The sequence below is a fragment of the Mytilus californianus genome, unplaced genomic scaffold, assembly GCF_021869535.1.
Source record: "Mytilus californianus isolate M0D057914Y unplaced genomic scaffold, xbMytCali1.0.p SCAF_6, whole genome shotgun sequence".
NCBI classification, from domain to species: Eukaryota; Metazoa; Mollusca; class Bivalvia; order Mytilida; family Mytilidae; genus Mytilus; species Mytilus californianus.
In genome coordinates, this window is record NW_026262712.1 from 51,738,045 (window position 1) to 51,761,916 (window position 23,872).

Sequence of the window (23,872 nt, forward strand, 5' to 3'; positions counted from 1 at the left end):
TTTTACTAATGCATCAAAGTTTTACTTTTAAAGGACAATATATCGAGACTTACTAGAAGAAAAATGATAGTTCGCTTTTAATACACCTTATCACTATTTGTCCACCATTACTGGACACCACAAAGGTTCCCGTAAAATTTTGACGTCATAATAGAAAATATCTGACGCCACAATGGAAAAGTTATTGTTGTATGACGTCAAGAGTACGAGCGGTGCAGATTATCGGGTCCATCGGCGCAGATTTCCAAATAGCTATAAGGTCTATTGTGACTGAACAAAAGCCCGAAATTGCGTTCCAAGCGCCTTTACAAGCTATAATTTTGTTCATTTCATATTTGTTTATACTATGCATTTACTACTTTTGACCCTAATATAAATAGAATGGTCATCAGGAGATTTTAACAGATTAAGCAACCATATATGCACTTTTTTTTGCTGGTGGGTTGCTGAATCCACAAATTTCTTATTCATATAAATGAAGAAAATCGATATAAAAGAAATGATTTGTGTTTATATAGGGCGTATCCGAAATTCCTTATTCTGTTCCACAGGGGAGGTGGTTTTAATTGTGCACTGTTTGTGCACGGCCATATCAGTCTTCACGCTTAACCACAGGCCCACCAGTCCAGGCTTGTAAAATTGCGTTCGTCCACCAGAATCTCAACTAAAATTTTCGTAAAATTGAGCTTCGGGCCTGTGGATTCAAAAGTTAATGGTGAAGACTGGGCCATATTGCATATATTTTCCGTATTTAAGTAATGAGCACTCAATCAATCATACATTATGTCCTGCCAAGTTGAGCATTAAGTATTATATAATAAGAATAAAGGGCATTATATATAAACAACTGTGACATTGTCATTGTAAAATTGTATGGATAAGAAGAACACCTTAAATAAGTGAAATAAGTTAAAAGTATTTTAAGGAATATTAACTAAAAAATTTAAACGCAAAAAAATATATAGAAAAGGGTGGTCCTTTCACACAAGCGCTTTTGTTATATACCAGAGACTCTTTTCACAAAAAATCTTACGATTAAAATTGATCGTAAGTTATACTGAAATGTGTATAAATTACGAGTGTTTTTACATCTAAGATTTTTCGTGAAAAGATCCGCTGACTTGGTACAGACATTTTCCGATAGTTGAGGATTAAACTTGATTTTATAGCTAGCTAATCCTCCGAGTTATATTACCGTTGTATATATATAGAAATGGTTTTAATTAAAAAAGAAAAACAAAAATAAATCATGTCTTGAGTTCAGTTTTGAAGCAATTATTTCATACCTCGAAGGAAACCGCGAACCTGATAGAACGCATAGCAACTGGTGTAATTATATCGAAACTAATTAAGGGTTCATATTTAACTCTACCATATAAATGATTGTTTTTTTTCTATTTCTTGTCTGGTATTTGTTTGCAAATAATCGTATTAAATTTATCCGTGGTAGTAAATAGCCGAGTAATATAGAGGTAATTATGTAATTAAAAGGAAATGGCCCTATAGCTCAAAAACTTCTCTTATAAAGCGTAAAATCTTAGAGTAATTTTGATCTGTGTGCCAACTGGAATGCCGCGAATGGCTTCTGTGGGTAGATCTTTTTAACTGACCAAAAGACAAGTTTTTTAAAACTTCAATGCTCACTTGAGAAAACCTATACCTGGCCTGATATTCAGTCTTTGTGAAATTCTCTATAAATATGTGGTTTGCTGCATATTAGTACATATTAGTACAGTCTTGGGTCAAAATTGTTTCACAATCGGAAATTCACTTATCACTTCATATAAAAACACATTTTTTATATAAAAATTCTACTGAAGTTATTTCTTGTCCAAATGGAATGATTTTTTTCATTAAATACAGAAACGTCCGCAGGTTCTTGCAATAATTATGAAAAACAGAAATACATTAATGATTTTTATTATAGGGAAATCACTGCACGACATAATCATAATGGCTATATAGGAAAAAACTTCACTTAATTTCAATATTTGTCTACAAATAAAGATTTCTCAATAATGACATGTCATAAATTATTTCATAATAAGCATAAAAAACTGTACACATTTTTTAGTTTGATATTAAAAATTTCGTCAAATCGGACCTCAAATTAGTTTTTGAAAATTAAAAAAAAAAGTTTTTATATGAAATAATAGGGAAATTGGGAGAGGTCTCTAAGGTTACCGAAGACTAGATGATCAAGTGCAAATATCGATGTACTTAATATAAAATTGTGTGAAATGGATCTACTATTAATATTATATGTTATTCAGGTCTCAAACAGGGTATATAATGTGACATTCCCGGCTTAGAGTTTATATTCCCTGAGCCGAAGGCGAAGGGGATATAACCCCTAGGCCGGGAATGTCACATTATATACCCTGTCTGAAACCTGAATTACACATATATTACGGATAATCCTTGACTTAATGTTTTTTCTAGTACCAAGTAATAATTCAGGGGCGGGTCCAGGTAAGGGCGTAATGGGCGTACGCCCCCCCTTTTCAAAAAAAAAAAAAAAAAAAAAATTATCGTTATCTGCTTATATTGTATTGAATATGGCAATTTATCATATTCATTAATTAAACACATACTCTGATTTCTTTTATACTGATTCCCCCATCCGATGGGTGACTTGGACACCTTTTTTAAACAACCAAAGCGGTAAGTAAATCTATACATGAAATGGTTGTTTTGTGTGACACTTCACCAACGGCCATTCTACATCTACCCGGGGGATACTCGCTATATATATGATACCGGGTATGTTCCGACAAACGGGGTTGCATTTTCAGCTAAATTGTCTGAAATGGGGTTATGTTTTTTTCGCCTTGCATTGGAAGGGGTCAGATTTGACTATCTAGAACGGGGTATTATAAAAACAATGTTACACTATTGTTTCAGAGTAAGGGTGAATGTTTGGTACCATTAAAACGTTTAAACCCGCTGCAACTGTTTGCACTTGTCCTAAGTCAGGAATCTGATGTTTAGTAGTTGTCGTTTGTTGATGTGGTTCATAAGTGTTTCTTATATAGATTAGACCGTTGGTTTTCCCGTTTGAATGGTTTAACACTAGTAATTTTTGGGGCCCTTTATAGCTTGCTGTTCGGTGTGAGCCAAGGCTCCGTGTTGAAGACCGTACTTTGACCTATAATGGTTTACTTTTATAAATTGTGACTTGGATGGAGAGTTGTCTCATTGACCACTGAAATTGTCAATGCAAATATTCATTAATTTTGCGTACGGATCTTTCATAACTGCTTTTAAATTGCAGATGTAAGTGTCCAAGCAGACAGCATTGCAGGACAAGAGACTCTAAGTCATATTGTAAAGCGAGATGTCGAAGACGAAGTAGATTTATTCAGAAAGAAACTGAGCGTTGGTTCACCTGAGGATGACGAAGAGAGACGTTCAATTGAAAATTTATCAGACGAAGAGAGACGGGCAGCAGAGGATGATTCATTTGACGAAGAGAGACGGGCAGCAGAGGATTCAGCATATGACGAAGAGAGACGGGCAGCTGATGATTCATCATATGAAGAAGATAGACGGGAAGCTGAAGACGAAGAGAAACGGCAAGCTGAAGATTCGTCATATGACGAAGAGAGACGGGCAGCTGAAGTAAGTTTGTAGTTGTTTAATGTAGATTGCCAGTGCACAGCAAGATAAATGAACTGTCGGAATTGGGGTCACTGATACTGATTAGAGTGAGATGCCAAAAAGGTCATCTACTAAATATTATTATTAAATCTTGATAATATGCGTCAATCAGTAGCTGAATCCTTTATTTATAAGCATTACGTCCTAAAATAAGTATGAAATAGCTGCCACTGAGTGACAAAATTGGGATCTACAGCATTAAAAAACTAAATATCATGAGTATTTCCTTGTTCGATTTTAACAAACTTGGTACCACAAGAAGCAGAATGGTCACAATATAAAATTGGGAAGATGTGGTATGATTTCCAGTGAAAGTAAGCTATAAAAGGCCCCGAAATGATAAATGTCAAATGTAAAACAATTCAAACGAAAAAAACTAACGGTTTGATTTATGTTTAATACAAACAATAAATGAAAAACAAATATGATTATTTATTGATATATACAGCAACAAACTACAACCACTGAGTTACATGCTCCTGACTTAGGACAGGCACATACAGAATGTGGCGGTTGTAAACATGTTACAATAAATATTGAAATAATTTTTGCTGGCGCCAAACCCTCCCCCCTAACCTATAACAGTGGTGTAACAGTACAACATAAGAATACACGGTAACACCCGTCTAGATACGCTTAGCCACAGGCTTTCGGGCCTATAAAAATCATCTCTTCAGGCCAAAAGAATCTTAACTAAACTTTTTTTAAAAATTGAGCTCCGGGCCTGTAGATTTAAAAGAGTTTTGTGAAGACTGAATTATACACTTTAACCAATTGTAGTGATCACATTAACTTGAAACTAAATACACATAATTACGTAAACTTTTAAATATATTTGCCAAATTAGGGTTTTGACCAAAGTTTCGTTGTTTAATGTCAGAACAGGAATTTGATAGTGCGAGGACGCATGGGCAGGGTGTCCTATGGAAACATGACACCAGTAGCATATACTTTAGGGGTTGTTACTGCTTGCTGTATGCCATGTTAGTTTATCGTTTTATTTATTGTTTTAAGCATAACTCAGGCTTTTAAGAATCTATTCTGATTGCCTCACATTTTGTCATACCGTGGCCTTTTATTGAGCATACTATAATACAGTATGGATTTTGTTCTATATTGAAACCCTACGCGGGCGTACGGTGGCATATTGTTCTTTATATCCTCCAGGATTCCTCCTCCTTTGGACTGGTGGCGAGTTATCTCATTGGCAATCATACCACGTGACATCTTATTTTTATCATGTTATAATATACATGTAAATTATGTTGTTCTCATTACTTTTCAACCCAATCGAATTCATATAGCTGATCGGTCTTTTTTAAACAATGTAAGAGTATAAGATCTTATTAAACCAGATTCCTACTATTTTTGAACCAGTCTCTATAGCAACTCGAATGGTCCTTCATAATTTTACAGTCATAGCTGACATTTCCCCTCGGTATCATCCGTACCGTCGTCGTCGTTGATTTTGCATGTGTTCATTTTTAGTACTATGATTTTGAAGTACTGAAAATGTACATACATAGTCAAGTACTAATTTAGTACTAATCTACTGAACTATTGTTCTATTTTAGTACCATAATAATTACATAATTACAAATTCAATACTATATATTTGTACAATACATTTGAAGTATTAGTCTTGTACCTCCATTCTAAAGTATTAGAATACTACTTTGAGTGATTTTTTTGTGTGTTAACGCCACTATCGACACAATTGGCTATTTCATAGCGGCCAGATTTTATTGGTGGAAGAAGCCACAGTGCCTGAAGAGAACCACCGACCCAGTCATTCCCAAGGTCGCCAGACATAGGGCAAAGACCAGTAAAATTTGGTTTGGTCCAGTTAAGTGATATGCATTACTGGACCAAAGACCATTAAACTTTTAATTTTGTCCAAATCATTTTTGTAAATTTGCTGTAAAAAAGAGTGGTCCATGCAGTTAAGGAAAATGTTTTACTGGCAATCTTCGACGTGTTGATACTTTTCCTGGAGCTGGCGTGCGATCATGGATTAAAACTCGCTAAGTACATATTACAACAAATGTTCACACGTATTTTTTACGATGTTTAATGAAAAATAAACATTTCATTTGCATAAATCTATGGAAAAATTAAGTCAATTCGTCAAAAACGGATTTTTTTAGCACTCGTTTTATTTTAGCGGAGATTTCTTTATAAAGATTCATATTCGCGTATTTTCCGTTAAAATACCATCATCAAATAAAACCGACACATGTTATTTTAATTATTGCAAACGTGTGGAGGAAAAGTGTATGTCGGTTGGTTCCACGTCTCACGATCATCCGACGGATCATAACATTTTCAGCGTCCAACGTCATCTGCAGCCATTGTTGACCTTGACTCGATTTTAAATCGGCTTTCCCGAATTATTTATTTAAATAGGTCACGTTTCTCAACACAACAATAAATAACGTAAAAAGCAGGTCTCATCCATATTTAAGTCCTATAATATAAGACTTCGTAGGTCCATATCGTTTGCATTCAACGTTTTTTATCGGATTATTTTTTTACTATCAATGCTGAATCACGAACCATATCTTTTGCATTCAATACTTTTTATCGGATTTTTTTTTACTATAAAAAAAATCCAATAAAAAACGTTGAATGCAAACGATATGGACCTACGAAGTATATTATAGTACTAATCCATATGTCAGTGTAAAAAAAACACCTGATTTGTTAGGGATAAAATATAAAAGAAACTATATCAGGATTTTCTAAAAGTCAGAAATACAAAATGTCAACTTTCACATTCTTATCATTCTTATCATTGAAATGGTGGTAATTTATTTATAGTTACATTTTTCACAATTTCACACGAGATATTTTCTGGATTTATTATCTGATATAAAAAAGAAGATGAGGTATGATTGTCAATGAGACAACTCTCCACAAGAGACCAAATGACACAGAAAATAACAACTATAGGTCACCGTACGGCCTTCAACAATGAGCAAAGCCCATACCGCACAGTCAGCTATAAAAGGCCCCGAAATGACAATGTAAAACAATTCAAACGAGAAAACTAACTCCACTCCAAACACTTTGACTTTTCTATTTTGAATTAAAACTTCAGATTTTTCATCATTGAAAAAAAATATTTGGAATTTACCTCTTTCATTCAATTTGCAACCCCCAACCAACCAACCAACCAAATGCAAACAAAAGAAAATTAAAAAAATCCAAACATCCATCAGACAGAGACAGAGAAATATGAGACGTCACTTTGGGCATTATTAGGATTCAATACTCCATTTATTCATTATGTTTATGATTTCCTTAAATACCAATTCTATCTGACACCTAGAACCTAATATATACCAGATAGCACTGAGTCTGGTAATATTCTTTTTTGTCATTTCTGCAAATAATTTAGATACTAACATCTTTGGTTCTGTACAAAATTAAAATTGTCAGACTGGTCAGATTTGAGTGATAAAAGTTTGACAGCCAATTGTCAGGTACCAATAGTTTTTTTTTTCTTCATTACATTTGGTACGGGAAACAGAACAAAATGTTCTGCATTGAATTACACCTAGTAAACATCAATGTAATGCAGACGAGTTGCATTATGTCTTAATCATTTCTCTCTAGGTGACAACTGAATGTTTTTTGTGCTGTTGGGTTGCTTGTGTAACTGATGTTTACCCAACATTCCTAATTACATAGGATATTATTTGATTAGGTATATTAGGTAAACAATAGGTATGACTGGCATTTTACATACCTTCAGTTTGATGCACATATGTTAGGTCAAAAAAGATTATTTGTTGACCAATTTGGGAAAATATTAGAATCTGGTATATTCTGTCTCAAAGTTTTATATTGAAATGCATTGCATTTTATATTTTTTTATTTTTTTTTTATCTGTTTTATTTTGAAAAATCACATTATATGTCACTTATAATACTAATTTATATGGTTTGATACTGAAAAGGCTCAATAGTACAGAAGTATATATTAGTCACATTACTCCTTTGATGTATTTAGTATACCCTAAAATGTTTGTAAATTTTTTAGGCCAAGATTATCTGGGGCATATTGGTTTTATTTGGTACATAAATTCAGAAAATTTATTGCTTTTCCTGAAGCTTTCCTAAAAAAAATGACTAAGATATCAATAAGTTGTTTTCTTTTAATACTTTTGTTTTAAATGTAAAACATACATAAAACAGGGGTTAAAATGTTCCTTTCCATATACATTAAAATTGTGAATTCAGCCTTCACGCTTAACTTTTGAGTCCACAAGCCAGAAGCTCAATTTTTTGAACATTTTAGTTGGATTCTGTTGGCTTGTAGAGAAGAATTTTACAAGCCCGAAAGCAATTTTACAAGCCAATGCCATAGGACTTCTGGTTAAGCGTGAAGACAGTAGACTGTGTGATATTATTCTTGTATAGAAATACATTTCAGTATATCCACAATCTTATTTTGATTTATCATTATCAATCTGTTCAACTCCTTTTCCATTTTACTCCAACTTATAAGCAAGGAAAGAAAATGAAAATTAATATAATACTTCTATGATATAACCAAGTAACAGGACTCGACATATTTATGTGTATTTTATTTTAGTTTGTGTATTTATTTTGATCTTTTAATTGTCAATGTGACTTTACTTGTGATCTGCATATTTGAAAATGCTACTTCAAAGACTTGCACGATCTTAACTATTTGAAGAAATACAATTAGAAGGCTTGAAGCATTATGTCCCATTCACCAAAAATTATTTCTCAAGTCTTTTAAAATATATTTCGTGTGCATATAGCTTCCTAAACGTGCACATTATTTTACTTAAGCAAATGACATCTCACATGATATTACGACGGTAAGAAATGGAATCCCAATTTTTATTGGTCAACTGAAGGCCGTCGTCAAAGGTCAATTTATTGATAAGATAGAATAAAAAAAAAATAAAAAAATAAAAATGGACATTTGCATGCGGTCTCATTTTTGGACTGAATGAAATGTTTTCCGTGGCCGTTTGTAGGAAAAATGGATGAAACTAATGAAGCAACGAAAAGGTTAGAGCAACCGAATCAGAAAACGGTCACTTTCAATGAAATGTTGGATGAAATGGCCCTTAAATATCCGCATTAATTAACCCTTTCATCCCCAACGATGCCTTGAGGCATCGCCTGACGTTGGCCCAACGATGGCTTGAGGCATCGTTTTTCGGTATTTTTAAAATCAGTTTCACAACGAAATGACGGGGCGTATGAACGAGAAAATTGACGTAGTCATTGGGCGTATTTTGAAATTTGTTTCTATGCTTCGTTTAGTGCAATCGTACGGTTTGAAATAAGAAAAATACAGTTGAAACGTCGTTCACGATGGGAAAATTAATGGCTTCCTCCGTGGAGCAACAAGGGTTCAACGGCCGTTTTATATTTCAATGTTTTACGTTTTGGAAAAGGCCTTCTCCGGTGAAAATCTTGAATATTTATTTCTTGACCTCATTTGCGATCATTTGCATATCAATGCGGATATTTAGGGGGCTTTTAATCCAACATTTCATTGAAAGTTGTCCGTTTTGAAAAACAAATATGATTATTTATTGATATATACAGCAACAAACTACAACCACTGAGTTACATGCTCCTGACTTAGGACAGGCACATACAGAATGTGGCGGTTGTAAACATGTTACAATAAATATTGAAATAATTTTTGCTGGCGCCAAACCCTCCCCCCTAACCTATAACAGTGGTGTAACAGTACAACATAAGAATACACGGTAACACCCGTCTAGATACGCTTAGCCACAGGCTTTCGGGCCTATAAAAATCATCTCTTCAGGCCAAAAGAATCTTAACTAAAATTTTCTAAAAATTGAGCTCCGGGCCTGTAGATTTAAAAGAGTTTTGTGAAGACTGAATTATACACTTTAACCAATTGTAGTGATCACATTAACTTGAAACTAAATACACATAATTACGTAAACTTTTAAATATATTTGCCAAATTAGGGTTTTGACCAAAGTTTCGTTGTTTAATGTCAGAACAGGAATTTGATAGTGCGAGGACGCATGGGCAGGGTGTCCTATGGAAACATGACACCAGTAGCATATACTTTAGGGGTTGTTACTGCTTGCTGTATGCCATGTTAGTTTATCGTTTTATTTATTGTTTTAAGGATAACTCAGGCTTTTAAGAATCTATTCTGATTGCCTCACATTTTGTCATACCGTGGCCTTTTATTGAGCATACTATAATACAGTATGGATTTTGTTCTATATTGAAACCCTACGCGGGCGTACGGTGGCATATTGTTCTTTATATCCTCCAGGATTCCTCCTCCTTTGGACTGGTGGCGAGTTATCTCATTGGCAATCATACCACGTGACATCTTATTTTTATCATGTTATAATATACATGTAAATTATGTTGTTCTCATTACTTTTCAACCCAATCGAATTCATATAGCTGATCGGTCTTTTTTAAACAATGTAAGAGTATAAGATCTTATTAAACCAGATTCCTACTATTTTTGAACCAGTCTCTATAGCAACTCGAATGGTCCTTCATAATTTTACAGTCATAGCTGACATTTCCCCTCGGTATCATCCGTACCGTCGTCGTCGTTGATTTTGCATGTGTTCATTTTTAGTACTATGATTTTGAAGTACTGAAAATGTACATACATAGTCAAGTACTAATTTAGTACTAATCTACTGAATTATTGTTCTATTTTAGTACCATAATAATTACATAATTACAAATTCAATACTATATATTTGTACAATACATTTGAAGTATTAGTCTTGTACCTCCATTCTAAAGTATTAGAATACTACTTTGAGTGATTTTTTTGTGTGTTAACGCCACTATCGACACAATTGGCTATTTCATAGCGGCCAGATTTTATTGGTGGAAGAAGCCACAGTGCCTGAAGAGAACCACCGACCCAGTCATTCCCAAGGTCGCCAGACATAGGGCAAAGACCAGTAAAATTTGGTTTGGTCCAGTTAAGTGATATGCATTACTGGACCAAAGACCATTAAACTTTTAATTTTGTCCAAATCATTTTTGTAAATTTGCTGTAAAAAAGAGTGGTCCATGCAGTTAAGGAAAATGTTTTACTGGCAATCTTCGACGTGTTGATACTTTTCCTGGAGCTGGCGTGCGATCATGGATTAAAACTCGCTAAGTACATATTACAACAAATGTTCACACGTATTTTTTACGATGTTTAATGAAAAATAAACATTTCATTTGCATAAATCTATGGAAATATTAAGTCAATTCGTCAAAAACGGATTTTTTTAGCACTCGTTTTATTTTAGCGGAGATTTCTTTATAAAGATTCATATTCGCGTATTTTCCGTTAAAATACCATCATCAAATAAAACCGACACATGTTATTTTAATTATTGCAAACGTGTGGAGGAAAAGTGTATGTCGGTTGGTTCCACGTCTCACGATCATCCGACGGATCATAACATTTTCAGCGTCCAACGTCATCTGCAGCCATTGTTGACCTTGACTCGATTTTAAATCGGCTTTCCCGAATTATTTATTTAAATAGGTCACGTTTCTCAACACAACAATAAATAACGTAAAAAGCAGGTCTCATCCATATTTAAGTCCTATAATATAAGACTTCGTAGGTCCATATCGTTTGCATTCAACGTTTTTTATCGGATTATTTTTTTACTATCAATGCTGAATCACGAACCATATCTTTTGCATTCAATACTTTTTATCGGATTTTTTTTTACTATAAAAAAAATCCAATAAAAAACGTTGAATGCAAACGATATGGACCTACGAAGTATATTATAGTACTAATCCATATGTCAGTGTAAAAAAAACACCTGATTTGTTAGGGATAAAATATAAAAGAAACTATATCAGGATTTTCTAAAAGTCAGAAATACAAAATGTCAACTTTCACATTCTTATCATTCTTATCATTGAAATGGTGGTAATTTATTTATAGTTACATTTTTCACAATTTCACACGAGATATTTTCTGGATTTATTATCTGATATAAAAAAGAAGATGAGGTATGATTGTCAATGAGACAACTCTCCACAAGAGACCAAATGACACAGAAAATAACAACTATAGGTCACCGTACGGCCTTCAACAATGAGCAAAGCCCATACCGCACAGTCAGCTATAAAAGGCCCCGAAATGACAATGTAAAACAATTCAAACGAGAAAACTAACTCCACTCCAAACACTTTGACTTTTCTATTTTGAATTAAAACTTCAGATTTTTCATCATTGAAAAAAAATATTTGGAATTTACCTCTTTCATTCAATTTGCAACCCCCAACCAACCAACCAACCAAATGCAAACAAAAGAAAATTAAAAAAATCCAAACATCCATCAGACAGAGACAGAGAAATATGAGACGTCACTTTGGGCATTATTAGGATTCAATACTCCATTTATTCATTATGTTTATGATTTCCTTAAATACCAATTCTATCTGACACCTAGAACCTAATATATACCAGATAGCACTGAGTCTGGTAATATTCTTTTTTGTCATTTCTGCAAATAATTTAGATACTAACATCTTTGGTTCTGTACAAAATTAAAATTGTCAGACTGGTCAGATTTGAGTGATAAAAGTTTGACAGCCAATTGTCAGGTACCAATAGTTTTTTTTTCTTCATTACATTTGGTACGGGAAACAGAACAAAATGTTCTGCATTGAATTACACCTAGTAAACAATCAATGTAATGCAGACGAGTTGCATTATGTCTTAATCATTTCTCTCTAGGTGACAACTGAATGTTTTTTGTGCTGTTGGGTTGCTTGTGTAACTGATGTTTACCCAACATTCCTAATTACATAGGATATTATTTGATTAGGTATATTAGGTAAACAATAGGTATGACTGGCATTTTACATACCTTCAGTTTGATGCACATATGTTAGGTCAAAAAAGATTATTTGTTGACCAATTTGGGAAAATATTAGAATCTGGTATATTCTGTCTCAAAGTTTTATATTGAAATGCATTGCATTTTATATTTTTTTATTTTTTTTTTATCTGTTTTATTTTGAAAAATCACATTATATGTCACTTATAATACTAATTTATATGGTTTGATACTGAAAAGGCTCAATAGTACAGAAGTATATATTAGTCACATTACTCCTTTGATGTATTTAGTATACCCTAAAATGTTTGTAAATTTTTTAGGCCAAGATTATCTGGGGCATATTGGTTTTATTTGGTACATAAATTCAGAAAATTTATTGCTTTTCCTGAAGCTTTCCTAAAAAAAATGACTAAGATATCAATAAGTTGTTTTCTTTTAATACTTTTGTTTTAAATGTAAAACATACATAAAACAGGGGTTAAAATGTTCCTTTCCATATACATTAAAATTGTGAATTCAGCCTTCACGCTTAACTTTTGAGTCCACAAGCCAGAAGCTCAATTTTTTGAACATTTTAGTTGGATTCTGTTGGCTTGTAGAGAAGAATTTTACAAGCCCGAAAGCAATTTTACAAGCCAATGCCATAGGACTTCTGGTTAAGCGTGAAGACAGTAGACTGTGTGATATTATTCTTGTATAGAAATACATTTCAGTATATCCACAATCTTATTTTGATTTATCATTATCAATCTGTTCAACTCCTTTTCCATTTTACTCCAACTTATAAGCAAGGAAAGAAAATGAAAATTAATATAATACTTCTATGATATAACCAAGTAACAGGACTCGACATATTTATGTGTATTTTATTTTAGTTTGTGTATTTATTTTGATCTTTTAATTGTCAATGTGACTTTACTTGTGATCTGCATATTTGAAAATGCTACTTCAAAGACTTGCACGATCTTAACTATTTGAAGAAATACAATTAGAAGGCTTGAAGCATTATGTCCCATTCACCAAAAATTATTTCTCAAGTCTTTTAAAATATATTTCGTGTGCATATAGCTTCCTAAACGTGCACATTATTTTACTTAAGCAAATGACATCTCACATGATATTACGACGGTAAGAAATGGAATCCCAATTTTTATTGGTCAACTGAAGGCCGTCGTCAAAGGTCAATTTATTGATAAGATAGAATAAAAAAAAAATAAAAAAATAAAAATGGACATTTGCATGCGGTCTCATTTTTGGACTGAATGAAATGTTTTCCGTGGCCGTTTGTAGGAAAAATGGATGAAACTAATGAAGCAACGAAAAGGTTAGAGCAACCGAATCAGAAAACGGTCACTTTCAATGAAATGTTGGATGAAATGGCCCTTAAATATCCGCATTAATTAACCCTTTCATCCCCAACGATGCCTTGAGGCATCGCCTGACGTTGGCCCAACGATGGCTTGAGGCATCGTTTTTCGGTATTTTTAAAATCAGTTTCACAACGAAATGACGGGGCGTATGAACGAGAAAATTGACGTAGTCATTGGGCGTATTTTGAAATTTGTTTCTATGCTTCGTTTAGTGCAATCGTACGGTTTGAAATAAGAAAAATACAGTTGAAACGTCGTTCACGATGGGAAAATTAATGGCTTCCTCCGTGGAGCAACAAGGGTTCAACGGCCGTTTTATATTTCAATGTTTTACGTTTTGGAAAAGGCCTTCTCCGGTGAAAATCTTGAATATTTATTTCTTGACCTCATTTGCGATCATTTGCATATCAATGCGGATATTTAGGGGGCTTTTAATCCAACATTTCATTGAAAGTTGTCCGTTTTCAAATTCGGATGTTATTTCTTCAATTGTGCCTGCAAATTGCCACGACAAACATTTATTTAGTCCAAAAATGAGACAGCATGCAAATCTCCATTTGTGTTTTGTTTTTCGATTCTATTTTATAAATATATTGACCTTTGAGTTTGAAGACGGCCTTCAGTTGGCCAATAAAAATGGGGATTCCGATTTTTTACGTAATGTCATGTGAGATGTCATATGCTTGCAGTAAAAATAATGTGCATGTTTCGAAGTTATGAACACAAAATATACACAAGACTGAGAGAACTGTTTTGGTGAATGGAACAAGGTATATCAAAGTACTGAAGTACTAAACATCGGATGACCGCAAGTTATTGTGGATGTCACAAGCACTTGTCTCAGAAAAAAAATCACATCTTTATACCTGAAAGTGAGATTAATGAACAGATGTATTTTTTTCTGAGACAAGTTCTTGTGTGGAAGATAAATAAATGAAAGGGAATTCAACATCACCGTAATAACTATTATATATATATATATATATATATATATATATATATATATGTATTGTAGTGATACAAATCAATATACTCTGGTTTATATTAATATTAATATTTGTATATTACAGTTACATGTATATATAATTTTCATCCATTTGTATATCATTCTATTCTACTAATTATTAATAGTGCATTGCAAGTGCATGGTGGACACTCTTCTATAAAAATTCGATTTTTCTTATAGATTGGATTTGAGTAGGCATTCATATTTTCCCGCAAAACGAGAGAGCAAGGACCAATAACTCTGGATGTATCTGTATATAATCTTCACCTCCTTTATAGGAGATTGCAATCGTTCTTGAGATATTCTTCCGCATGCGTTAACACTATTTTTCTGTACGTCTGCATAGATAATAATAGTTTTTACTTACATACATATAAAACATTTTAATATTATCAAATTATGTTCTAAAAAAAATATTTGATGAGTATTCATTTAAGGGCATACGATACAGTAGAGATCCCTCGTTGATTTTTTTTTGAAATTTTGGTAGAAGGTCAATTTCGATGTGTACTTTTGAAATATGCAAAAAAAAATATACCTTCATGACTTACTTTTTGAGATAATTTGGTTCGAAATTTGCATATTTGAAGGAAAAACCCTGAAATTTCATAAATAAGGACTTTAAAGGAAAGTACCAATACTTTTGAACGAACAGTCATAATTTAACCGGGTTTTTTTTTAAATGTTCCCTTGATCCATGGCATCAGCATGCTGTAACAAGTTAACGGTTGAAATAAATAATTATATCCTAAATTCTTTTAATACAAGTGAAATAAAGAAGTCGAAAATATTTTTGCGTCTACACAGAAGTGCAGAAAAAATTATATCGTTGATTTTTTCTTAAAATTTTGGCGGAGCGTTCTTGAAACAGAACTTGATTGATTGCAAAAGAAAAAACTGGGGGGCCATGTGCTTGTTTTTTCAATAAAAGCAATAAACCTTAATTTTTATTGGCAAACGGGACGTTTGCCAATAAGGCGCCAAACTACGTTGGAATAAGTTTTATTCGCAACAACGTCGTGAAATCTTTCCCGCCGTTCACTACTACGTTGTCAATTTCTGTGGTAGAGCCAAGGTGTTTTTTTTTAAACCAATGATATTAATCATGAAAATTAATAAAGCTGGCTCCTCGTAAAATAGCATCATATTTTCCTAACCTTTATGAATTGTTACGAAACTTGGATAGAAAAAGTATTCTAGTAAATTACTTTTAGAAAAGAAATGTTCGGAAACAAAACAGATATATATAATAAAAAAATTAATTTGCATCTCTTTCCGACATTAGTCATACAATTCATGTAGACAACACAGCTTGAACATAGTTTTAATTATTCAAAAGGCCCCGACATGACTAAATGTGCAACAATTATAAAGTAAGGGGGATGCTATAAAAATAAGGACATTTGGTATGATTGCAAAAGAGACAAGTTGAACTATCAACCATAGTTCAAATGACGAAGATAAACGCTATTAAAGGTTACCCTACGGCCTTCAACACAGCTTAGTCCATTACAGTGTATTATAACATTTCATACAGCAGTCGATATTAGAGCATGCAATTTAATGATTCTGTATCAATAGATAAGTTACCTAAGCTTGTCTTCAGGGTATTTTTTTTATTACGGTACATATAATCATTGAATTACTTGTCTGTATTATACCTTCAATCTAGGAGTGAGTGCAACCACATTGTTTGTCCGGTCCAACAAATATTTTGTTTCTTATCTGAGAAACTACTTTACAAAAAGACTTCGTATTTGGTCAGTAACTTAACATCAATGAGTTGCAACTCTGGTCTGTCAAATACCTAATTCCTGTGTGCCGATTTTTCTCTCTCAATATGTACATAGAGGATATGCTTAGCACATCAACGGGTGCGTTTTTGTTTTTGGTCTATAATACGGGGCTTATAACTGTGTCATTTTAACTGACAGTTCTTCTTCATACATATATATATTCCACGGGTTGAATTCTAAAAATGCCGTTAAACTCTTTAATGTACCTTTTCAAAGTCAGGAACAGTAAGATGCGCTGTCATTATTTTATTACGTTTTTTTGTCATTTTGTTGATAGTCTGTTAAATTTATCCGTACAATTCTCATTACGATTTAGAGTTAGCCAAATGGTGAAGTTACTATATAAAATTGCTTATTGTTTTTTTTTTGTGTAGTTGGGTTTCTCTCTCATCGACGTCTTATGTTATTCATATCTCTTATTCATTTCCTTTATGAAACAACAGACATACAAAATTAAGAATGTGGATTTGATTTTTTTCCCATTGGAAGTTAATATTGTTGACTTCCTTATTAATGAATAAATATAACAATTTTCGTGATTTGGCCGATTTTCATTGCAGGTACTTTTTTCAAATTTGCGCAATCGGGATTATGACGTCAGTGGATTTTTCGCAAATGTGTTTACATCTAAAGCGACGTCGCGAAATGTAATCGTTCTTATTAGAAACATCGCGAAATTACAACGTTCTGATTAACAACGTCGCGAAAACAACACGAAAAGTTTTGACAACGTTATTATCTGCCCCTGCTACTGTATCGTATGCCCTTAAGAAATGAATATATAGCAAGCGATAAGGAATGTTATTTTGCACTCGATGATGTCGGCGTATTTATCATGTTTATAGATCGGTTAATGCTGCGTTCCCACGTAATTCGAATTCAATTCGCATTAACTAATTCGAATTAGTTTAATTCGCATTCGAAACGTTTTACGTCCAAACGTAAATTCTAATTCGAATTGCAATGCGCGTCAAATTCGCTTTACTGTCCAAACGACGTTAACTTTTAATTCGTATTAACAAAAACGCATTTTTAATGCGAATTGGATAATGCGATTTAGCCAATTCGAATCAATTCAAATTAAAAATGAAAAGTACGTGTGAACGCGATTAGCGAATTCGATTCGCATTCGATGCGAATTCAATTCGAATTAAATTTACGTGTGAACGAGGCATAAAAACCCAAAACTAATTTACATAATGGAAATTTAGGCAATAGCAATACACCGGAATGACCTCACGGTCATCCGCTGTAAAAATGCTTTTATTTGTATCTCCTCAGATAATTAAGAACGTGCAAGACTTTCAACTTACACTCCCAAGTATGCAGACCACAATTTTAAAGTCCAGTCACAGCAGGCTGGATATAAATAAATGATAAAATACACAAGCTAATACACGTGTATGTCCAGTCTTTTTACTTTGTTATATATTGGAATAAAATGGAAAAGGAGTTGATATTTTAACAGATTAAATTATAAAGATTGTAATTAACTGGTATTGCAAAGTAGCCATAGACAAGAACAATGTTTTAATGTGAATGGAAAAGAACATTTTTACCTCCAGCTCCAGTTTAACTTTAATGACATATATATATTTTCAATATAAAACCTCAGAAGTTAAAGGGAAATATCTTATTAATATCTTGGTAATTTTTTTATGGAGGGCTTCAGTGGAAAGCAATACATTTTTTTTAATTTATTGACTAATACACCCACCAATATGCCCTAGGTAATAGTGGCTTAAGTTTACATTTTAAGGTACCCTAACTACAGGAGAGGAGTAATCTGACTAATATGTACTTCTGAAATATTGAGTCTTTTCAATTTCAAACCATAAAAATTAATATTACAAGTGACATATTATATGATGCTTCATATTATAATGAAACAAACTAAAAAAATAAAATGTTAGAAGAAAGACTTTCAATTCAATATTAAATTTGAGACACCACAGATAATACCAAATTCTTATATTTTCCAAAATTGGAAAACAAATTAACTGTTTTCACAACTGAAGATATGTGATATGTCAGTCATTCATATTACTATGTAAATAATTATATCTTGTGTAAATATTGGGACAGGGTATACATAACAATTGTTAGACAAGCAACCCAACTACACAAAAAAACCTTAAGATATTCAGTTGTCACCTAAAGAGAGGATTAAGACATGCAACTCATATGTATTACATTGATTTTACTGGTTGTAATTCAATGCAAAATAATTTGTTCTGTTTCCCAGTACCATATACAAAGAAGGAAAAAAATATTGGTACTTGAAAATTGGCTGTCTGTTATAAATTTCTTTTATTGCTTCAATCTGATAAGTCTGACAGTGTAAATTTTGTGCAGATGTAAGGATGTAAGTATCAAACTTAAAAGCAGAAATTATTAGAAAAAATATTCCAAACTCTGTGTCATTTAGGCTCTGGTATATATATATATATATATATTAGGTTACAGGTGTCAGATAGCGTTAATTAGGAAATCATAAGTTTTGCATAATTAATAAGGGGAATATTAGATTCTACATTTAATGCTCAAAGTGACATGTCATAGACAGTAAATATATTGTATCTGGCTGTCTCTTATCAGGTGCAAGTGTTTAATTTTTCTTTTTTTTTGGGGGGGGGGGGGGGGGGGGGGGGGGGGGGGGGGAGATAACAAAATCAGAGACATATACTCTGACAAAATTAAATAAAAGAGATAAATTCCAAATTTTATTTTCAAGAAATATTTTGAAAAACTTGGGTGTTGTTTAAGAAATTTCGATTCCAAATTTAAAAGTCCTAGTGTTTTAGTAAGTTCATATAATAATTCAAATAAATCCTAAAAGTGTCTGGTCACTGGTGAAAAACATATGCAACTATAAATAAATCATCATTATTCCAATGATAGAAAAGTGAAAGTAAACATTTTATATTCAGACTTCTAGAAAACCAATAGACCGTTTCTGTTTAATTTCTCAAAAAAAAAAAAATCAAGTGATTTTTATGCTGAAATATGAACAAGACCTGCTTTTTACGCTACTTTTTGTTGACATGTTGTGTTTAGAAACGTGACCTATTTATATAAATAACTCGGGGAAAGCCGATTCCAAATCGAGTCAAGGTCAACAATGGCTGCAGATGAATATTGGACGCTGACAAAATATTATGATCATCGTGAGACGTGGGCCATACGGCATACACTTTCCTTTACTTTTTTTTTTTGAATGATTAAAATAAGTCGTCGCCGATTTGTTTGATGATGGTATTTAACGGGAAAACGCGAATATGATTCTTTATAAAGAGACTTCTCCGCTAAAAAGCTAAAAAGTTCCGTTTTTTGACGAATTCACTTAATTTTTTACTCAAATTAAATATATATTTTATATGTATAAACGGAAAAAAATACGACAGAACAGTTACTGTAATATGCACATATCGATGTTTAATCAACAATCGCACGCCAGCTCCAGGAAAAGCATCAACATGTCCGATTATGAAATGTCCGAAATGACAACACAAAAAACACGCACTTTTATTGTAATCAATTCGGGCGGGTGACAGTCGCGTGCAATTTCTATAATGTCATAGAGACGCTCAATCCAGTTCAATCCGGTAAAGAAAGTGTTAATATGCAAATGATAGCAAATGAGGTCACGGAATAAATATTTTTGATTTTCACCGGAGAAGACCCCTGTTCAAACGTAAAACATTGAAATAAACGGCTGCTGCACCCAGGCCACGTTGCTCCTCGGAGGCAAATATTAATTTTCACCCACCGTTTCAACTGTATTTTTTCATATTTTAAACGGTAAGATTGCATAAACGAAGCATAGAAACAAATTTGATGATACACTCTTTGACTGGGTCAATTTTCTCGTTCATACACCCTGTCATTTCGGAGGGTTTCTTATTGTCAGTTGCAAGTTGCGAGTTGAAAAGGCCGAGTTGCGAGTTACGTACGAAAGTCGAGTTGCGAGTTACGAAGGTCGAGTTGCGAGTTACGAAAGTCGAGTTGCGAGTTACGAAAGTCGAGTTGCGAGTTACAACGGTCGAGTTGTGAGTTACGAAGGGCGAGTTGCGAGTTACAAAAATATTATGTTTCTCTAATCTCTTCAGAATTATATATATATATATATATATATATATATATATATATATATATATATATATATAAACGGTCGTGTCGTCTGATTTTTGAAAAAGAATTTTCAGGTTTACTTCGCATTTAATAAACAAAGCATACCCCCTGTCAATGTGCAGTTTCTAACCATGGTACAACCATGGTTAACCATGGTCAACCATGGTGGTATGGAGATGGTTGACCATGGTTTGACAAAATTGTTAATTGGCCGACCATGGTTAACCATGGTTTTGATGACCATGGTTGACTCATCAATAACCATGATTCCAAACATGGTCAACCATGGTTGAAACCATAGTCAACCATGGTTGGAACCATGGTCAACCATGGTAGGAACCATGGTCAACCATGTTTACAACCATGGTAGGACCATGGTCTTCAAAAACCATGGTTAACCATGGTCGGCCATTTAACAATTTTGTCAAACCATGGTCAACCATCTCCATTAAACCATGGTTAACCATGGTTGGCCATTTAACATTTTTGTCTAATCATGTTTAAAATGTTAAATGGCCGACCATGGTTGACCATGCTTCCTACTGGCATGTTTCCTACAATCTACAATTTTCTTGAAACACTAATCGTCTACTTGTTACGACGCCTTGTATACTTCTCTTCCTTTCTGTACATCAGGACTAGTCACTACCAACAAAGGCTGAATTACAGATTTGCATGAAAATCTTTAAAGATACCCAGGCAGATGTGTTCATCCATAAAGCTGTTTCCACCTACAAGAACATAAAATTTCCCACAAAGAATCAATAGCTCTTGATATTTTATAAAATTTTCAATAAAAACAAACACATTTTATTTGTCAATTAATTGTAACCCCCCTTTTTTACCTTTCAAACAAAAGTGAAAAGAATGATTGATGTGTTATTAATTATTTTATCACATCCACACTTGTCATCTTGTACAATTTTATCAATTATACCTGGCATTCAAAACATTTCATTTATCACAGTTTATAATGTTTATGCTGACATCGAGATGCTGACTTACTAATTTATTTTAAAGACCACTTTCTGATGTGTTCAAATGAGAGCCTTATCAAATACCGTAACAATTTTTCTATCTTATAAACAAAATATCAAACAGATTTCCTGTAAATATACTTATCTGATAACAAATCTGCTTTGTGACAATTCTGACCATCAGTCTCTTCACTTCAATTTAAAAGCGCGAAATAACATTTGCTGACGTCACGTGACTTTTGTTCCAAGTCATTTAAATGTTTCACTCTTGAGTGAATCATTGCTAACGGTGGGTGATAATAATTGACATTGACGTCGCATGCTTTCCGGTGAAAAATACATCAACAATCCATAATCATGTCTGAAATGTTTTCAAGTTCTTAAAATATGCCGTATGATGATAAAGAGAGGCAGATTTATGAACTTGGAGATTGAGTCAGAAATTACGTCGTTGGAAGAAAGAAATAATAGTTTGACAGTGTACCACTGTAAAAAAAACGAGAAGAACAAATACTGAAAGTAAGTTCTAGTTTGTAAAAGTCCCAGATTTCATCTGACGGTCTCTATCTTTCTCTGTTACTGTAGCGTAACTGTCAGGTAGAACTGCTCAGTTTATATATGTTTTCAAATGTAAAGAAAATATATTTTTATTGACATAAACATGAAAGGAGAGAGCCAGAACTTACATCTTGGGAAGAAAGAATTTAAAAATTGTTATTGAACAGTACAAATGTACCACTGAAAAACGAGCATAATTTGAATATTAAAAGTCTCAAAGTAAGTTACAGTTTGTTATAAATTCCCATGGTTAATATGACTTTATGAGGCAGGTGTTACCTGTGAAAGGGGACGAATAAAATTAAAATGAATAATAACGAAGTCTGTATCAATTGTTTTTTTCAATTCTAACATATTTTGATGTTAAAAAAACAGAAAGGAAATACCGTAACGTTTCCGATGTTGGTCCAGTTGTAAGGGATTTTAGATATGACGTCTTTACGTCGTTTTCAATGTAAACAAAGAAACACTATCATCAGGTTACGTTTTTTTTCCATATCAAAAGATAATTAAAATGAAATCGTTATTGTGCTCATTCCTAGACTGATAAATATATATTTTACTCAGTCTCATGACAAACGAGACCAGAAGAAAGAAAGAGATTTCTGTACAAATGCTTGATTTTCTACTGTAATTGGGGCCTCATCCCCATATAAACCAGATCTTTTTTAATTCACCATGATTCAGGTTGCCAAGTTGCCCATGGTCAGATGCAAGACCATGGTCACAAAGGTAGAAAACCATGGTTGTCAAACTCACCATGGTCACAAAGGCAGTAAACCATGGTTGTCAAATTGACCATGGTCAACCATGGTCACAAAAGTGGAAAACCATAGTTGACCATGGTTTTCAGCAATTCCAACCATGGTTTGACCATGGTTATCAATGGTTAGCGATGGTAACCATGGTCAACCATGGTTGCATTTTGACAGGGGACATGTACCCGAACTCAATTATACACTGCATGAGGAAGGGTCCCGGTATTTTGATTGCAGGATTTGAAAGAGTTATGTGATACTTATTTATAAGAGTCTATATGTTGCAATGTCACGAACGCTTAAATTTCTTTCATGAGAGCGACATTGTTCATATTCTAAAATATAACAGGATATACTGTAGATATAAGACAAAATGTATACCGTACTGAACAAATCAAGCATAAGAAAATAAATCATGTACTTTTGTAGACAAATGAAATAACTTGCAAATTATCGACATCTCACAGAATATGGCACTGTGTTAGGCCTAAAGTAAATACTTATCAAAGGTACCAGGATTATAATATTTTCTACGCCAGACGCTCGTTTCGTCTATACAAGACTCATCAGTGACGCTTGAATAAAGGATATTCATTAGCATACCAAGTGCTAACTCTCTGTCTTTCGCAAAGGTTTAGGGTGATATAGGCACAATTGCACATTAACTTAGGAAAATATCTCATGAATTAGTCAGAAATGTGATATGCTATGTGCTTTATGTGATAAATTAAATCATTTTGAACTTTG

At 33.2% G+C, this 23,872-nt stretch overlaps 1 protein-coding gene across 1 annotated transcript in view; it reads left to right on the top strand.

Moving 5' to 3' along the window:
• Nucleotides 1-23,872, top strand: part of LOC127705221 (protein starmaker-like) — a 60,737-nt gene that overhangs the window by 17,502 nt on the left and 19,363 nt on the right. Inside the window, exon 2 of the mRNA XM_052209536.1 lies at nucleotides 3,275-3,621. Coding sequence (XP_052065496.1) covers nucleotides 3,275-3,621 — 347 coding nt within the window. The remainder of the gene's footprint in view (nucleotides 1-3,274; nucleotides 3,622-23,872) is intronic.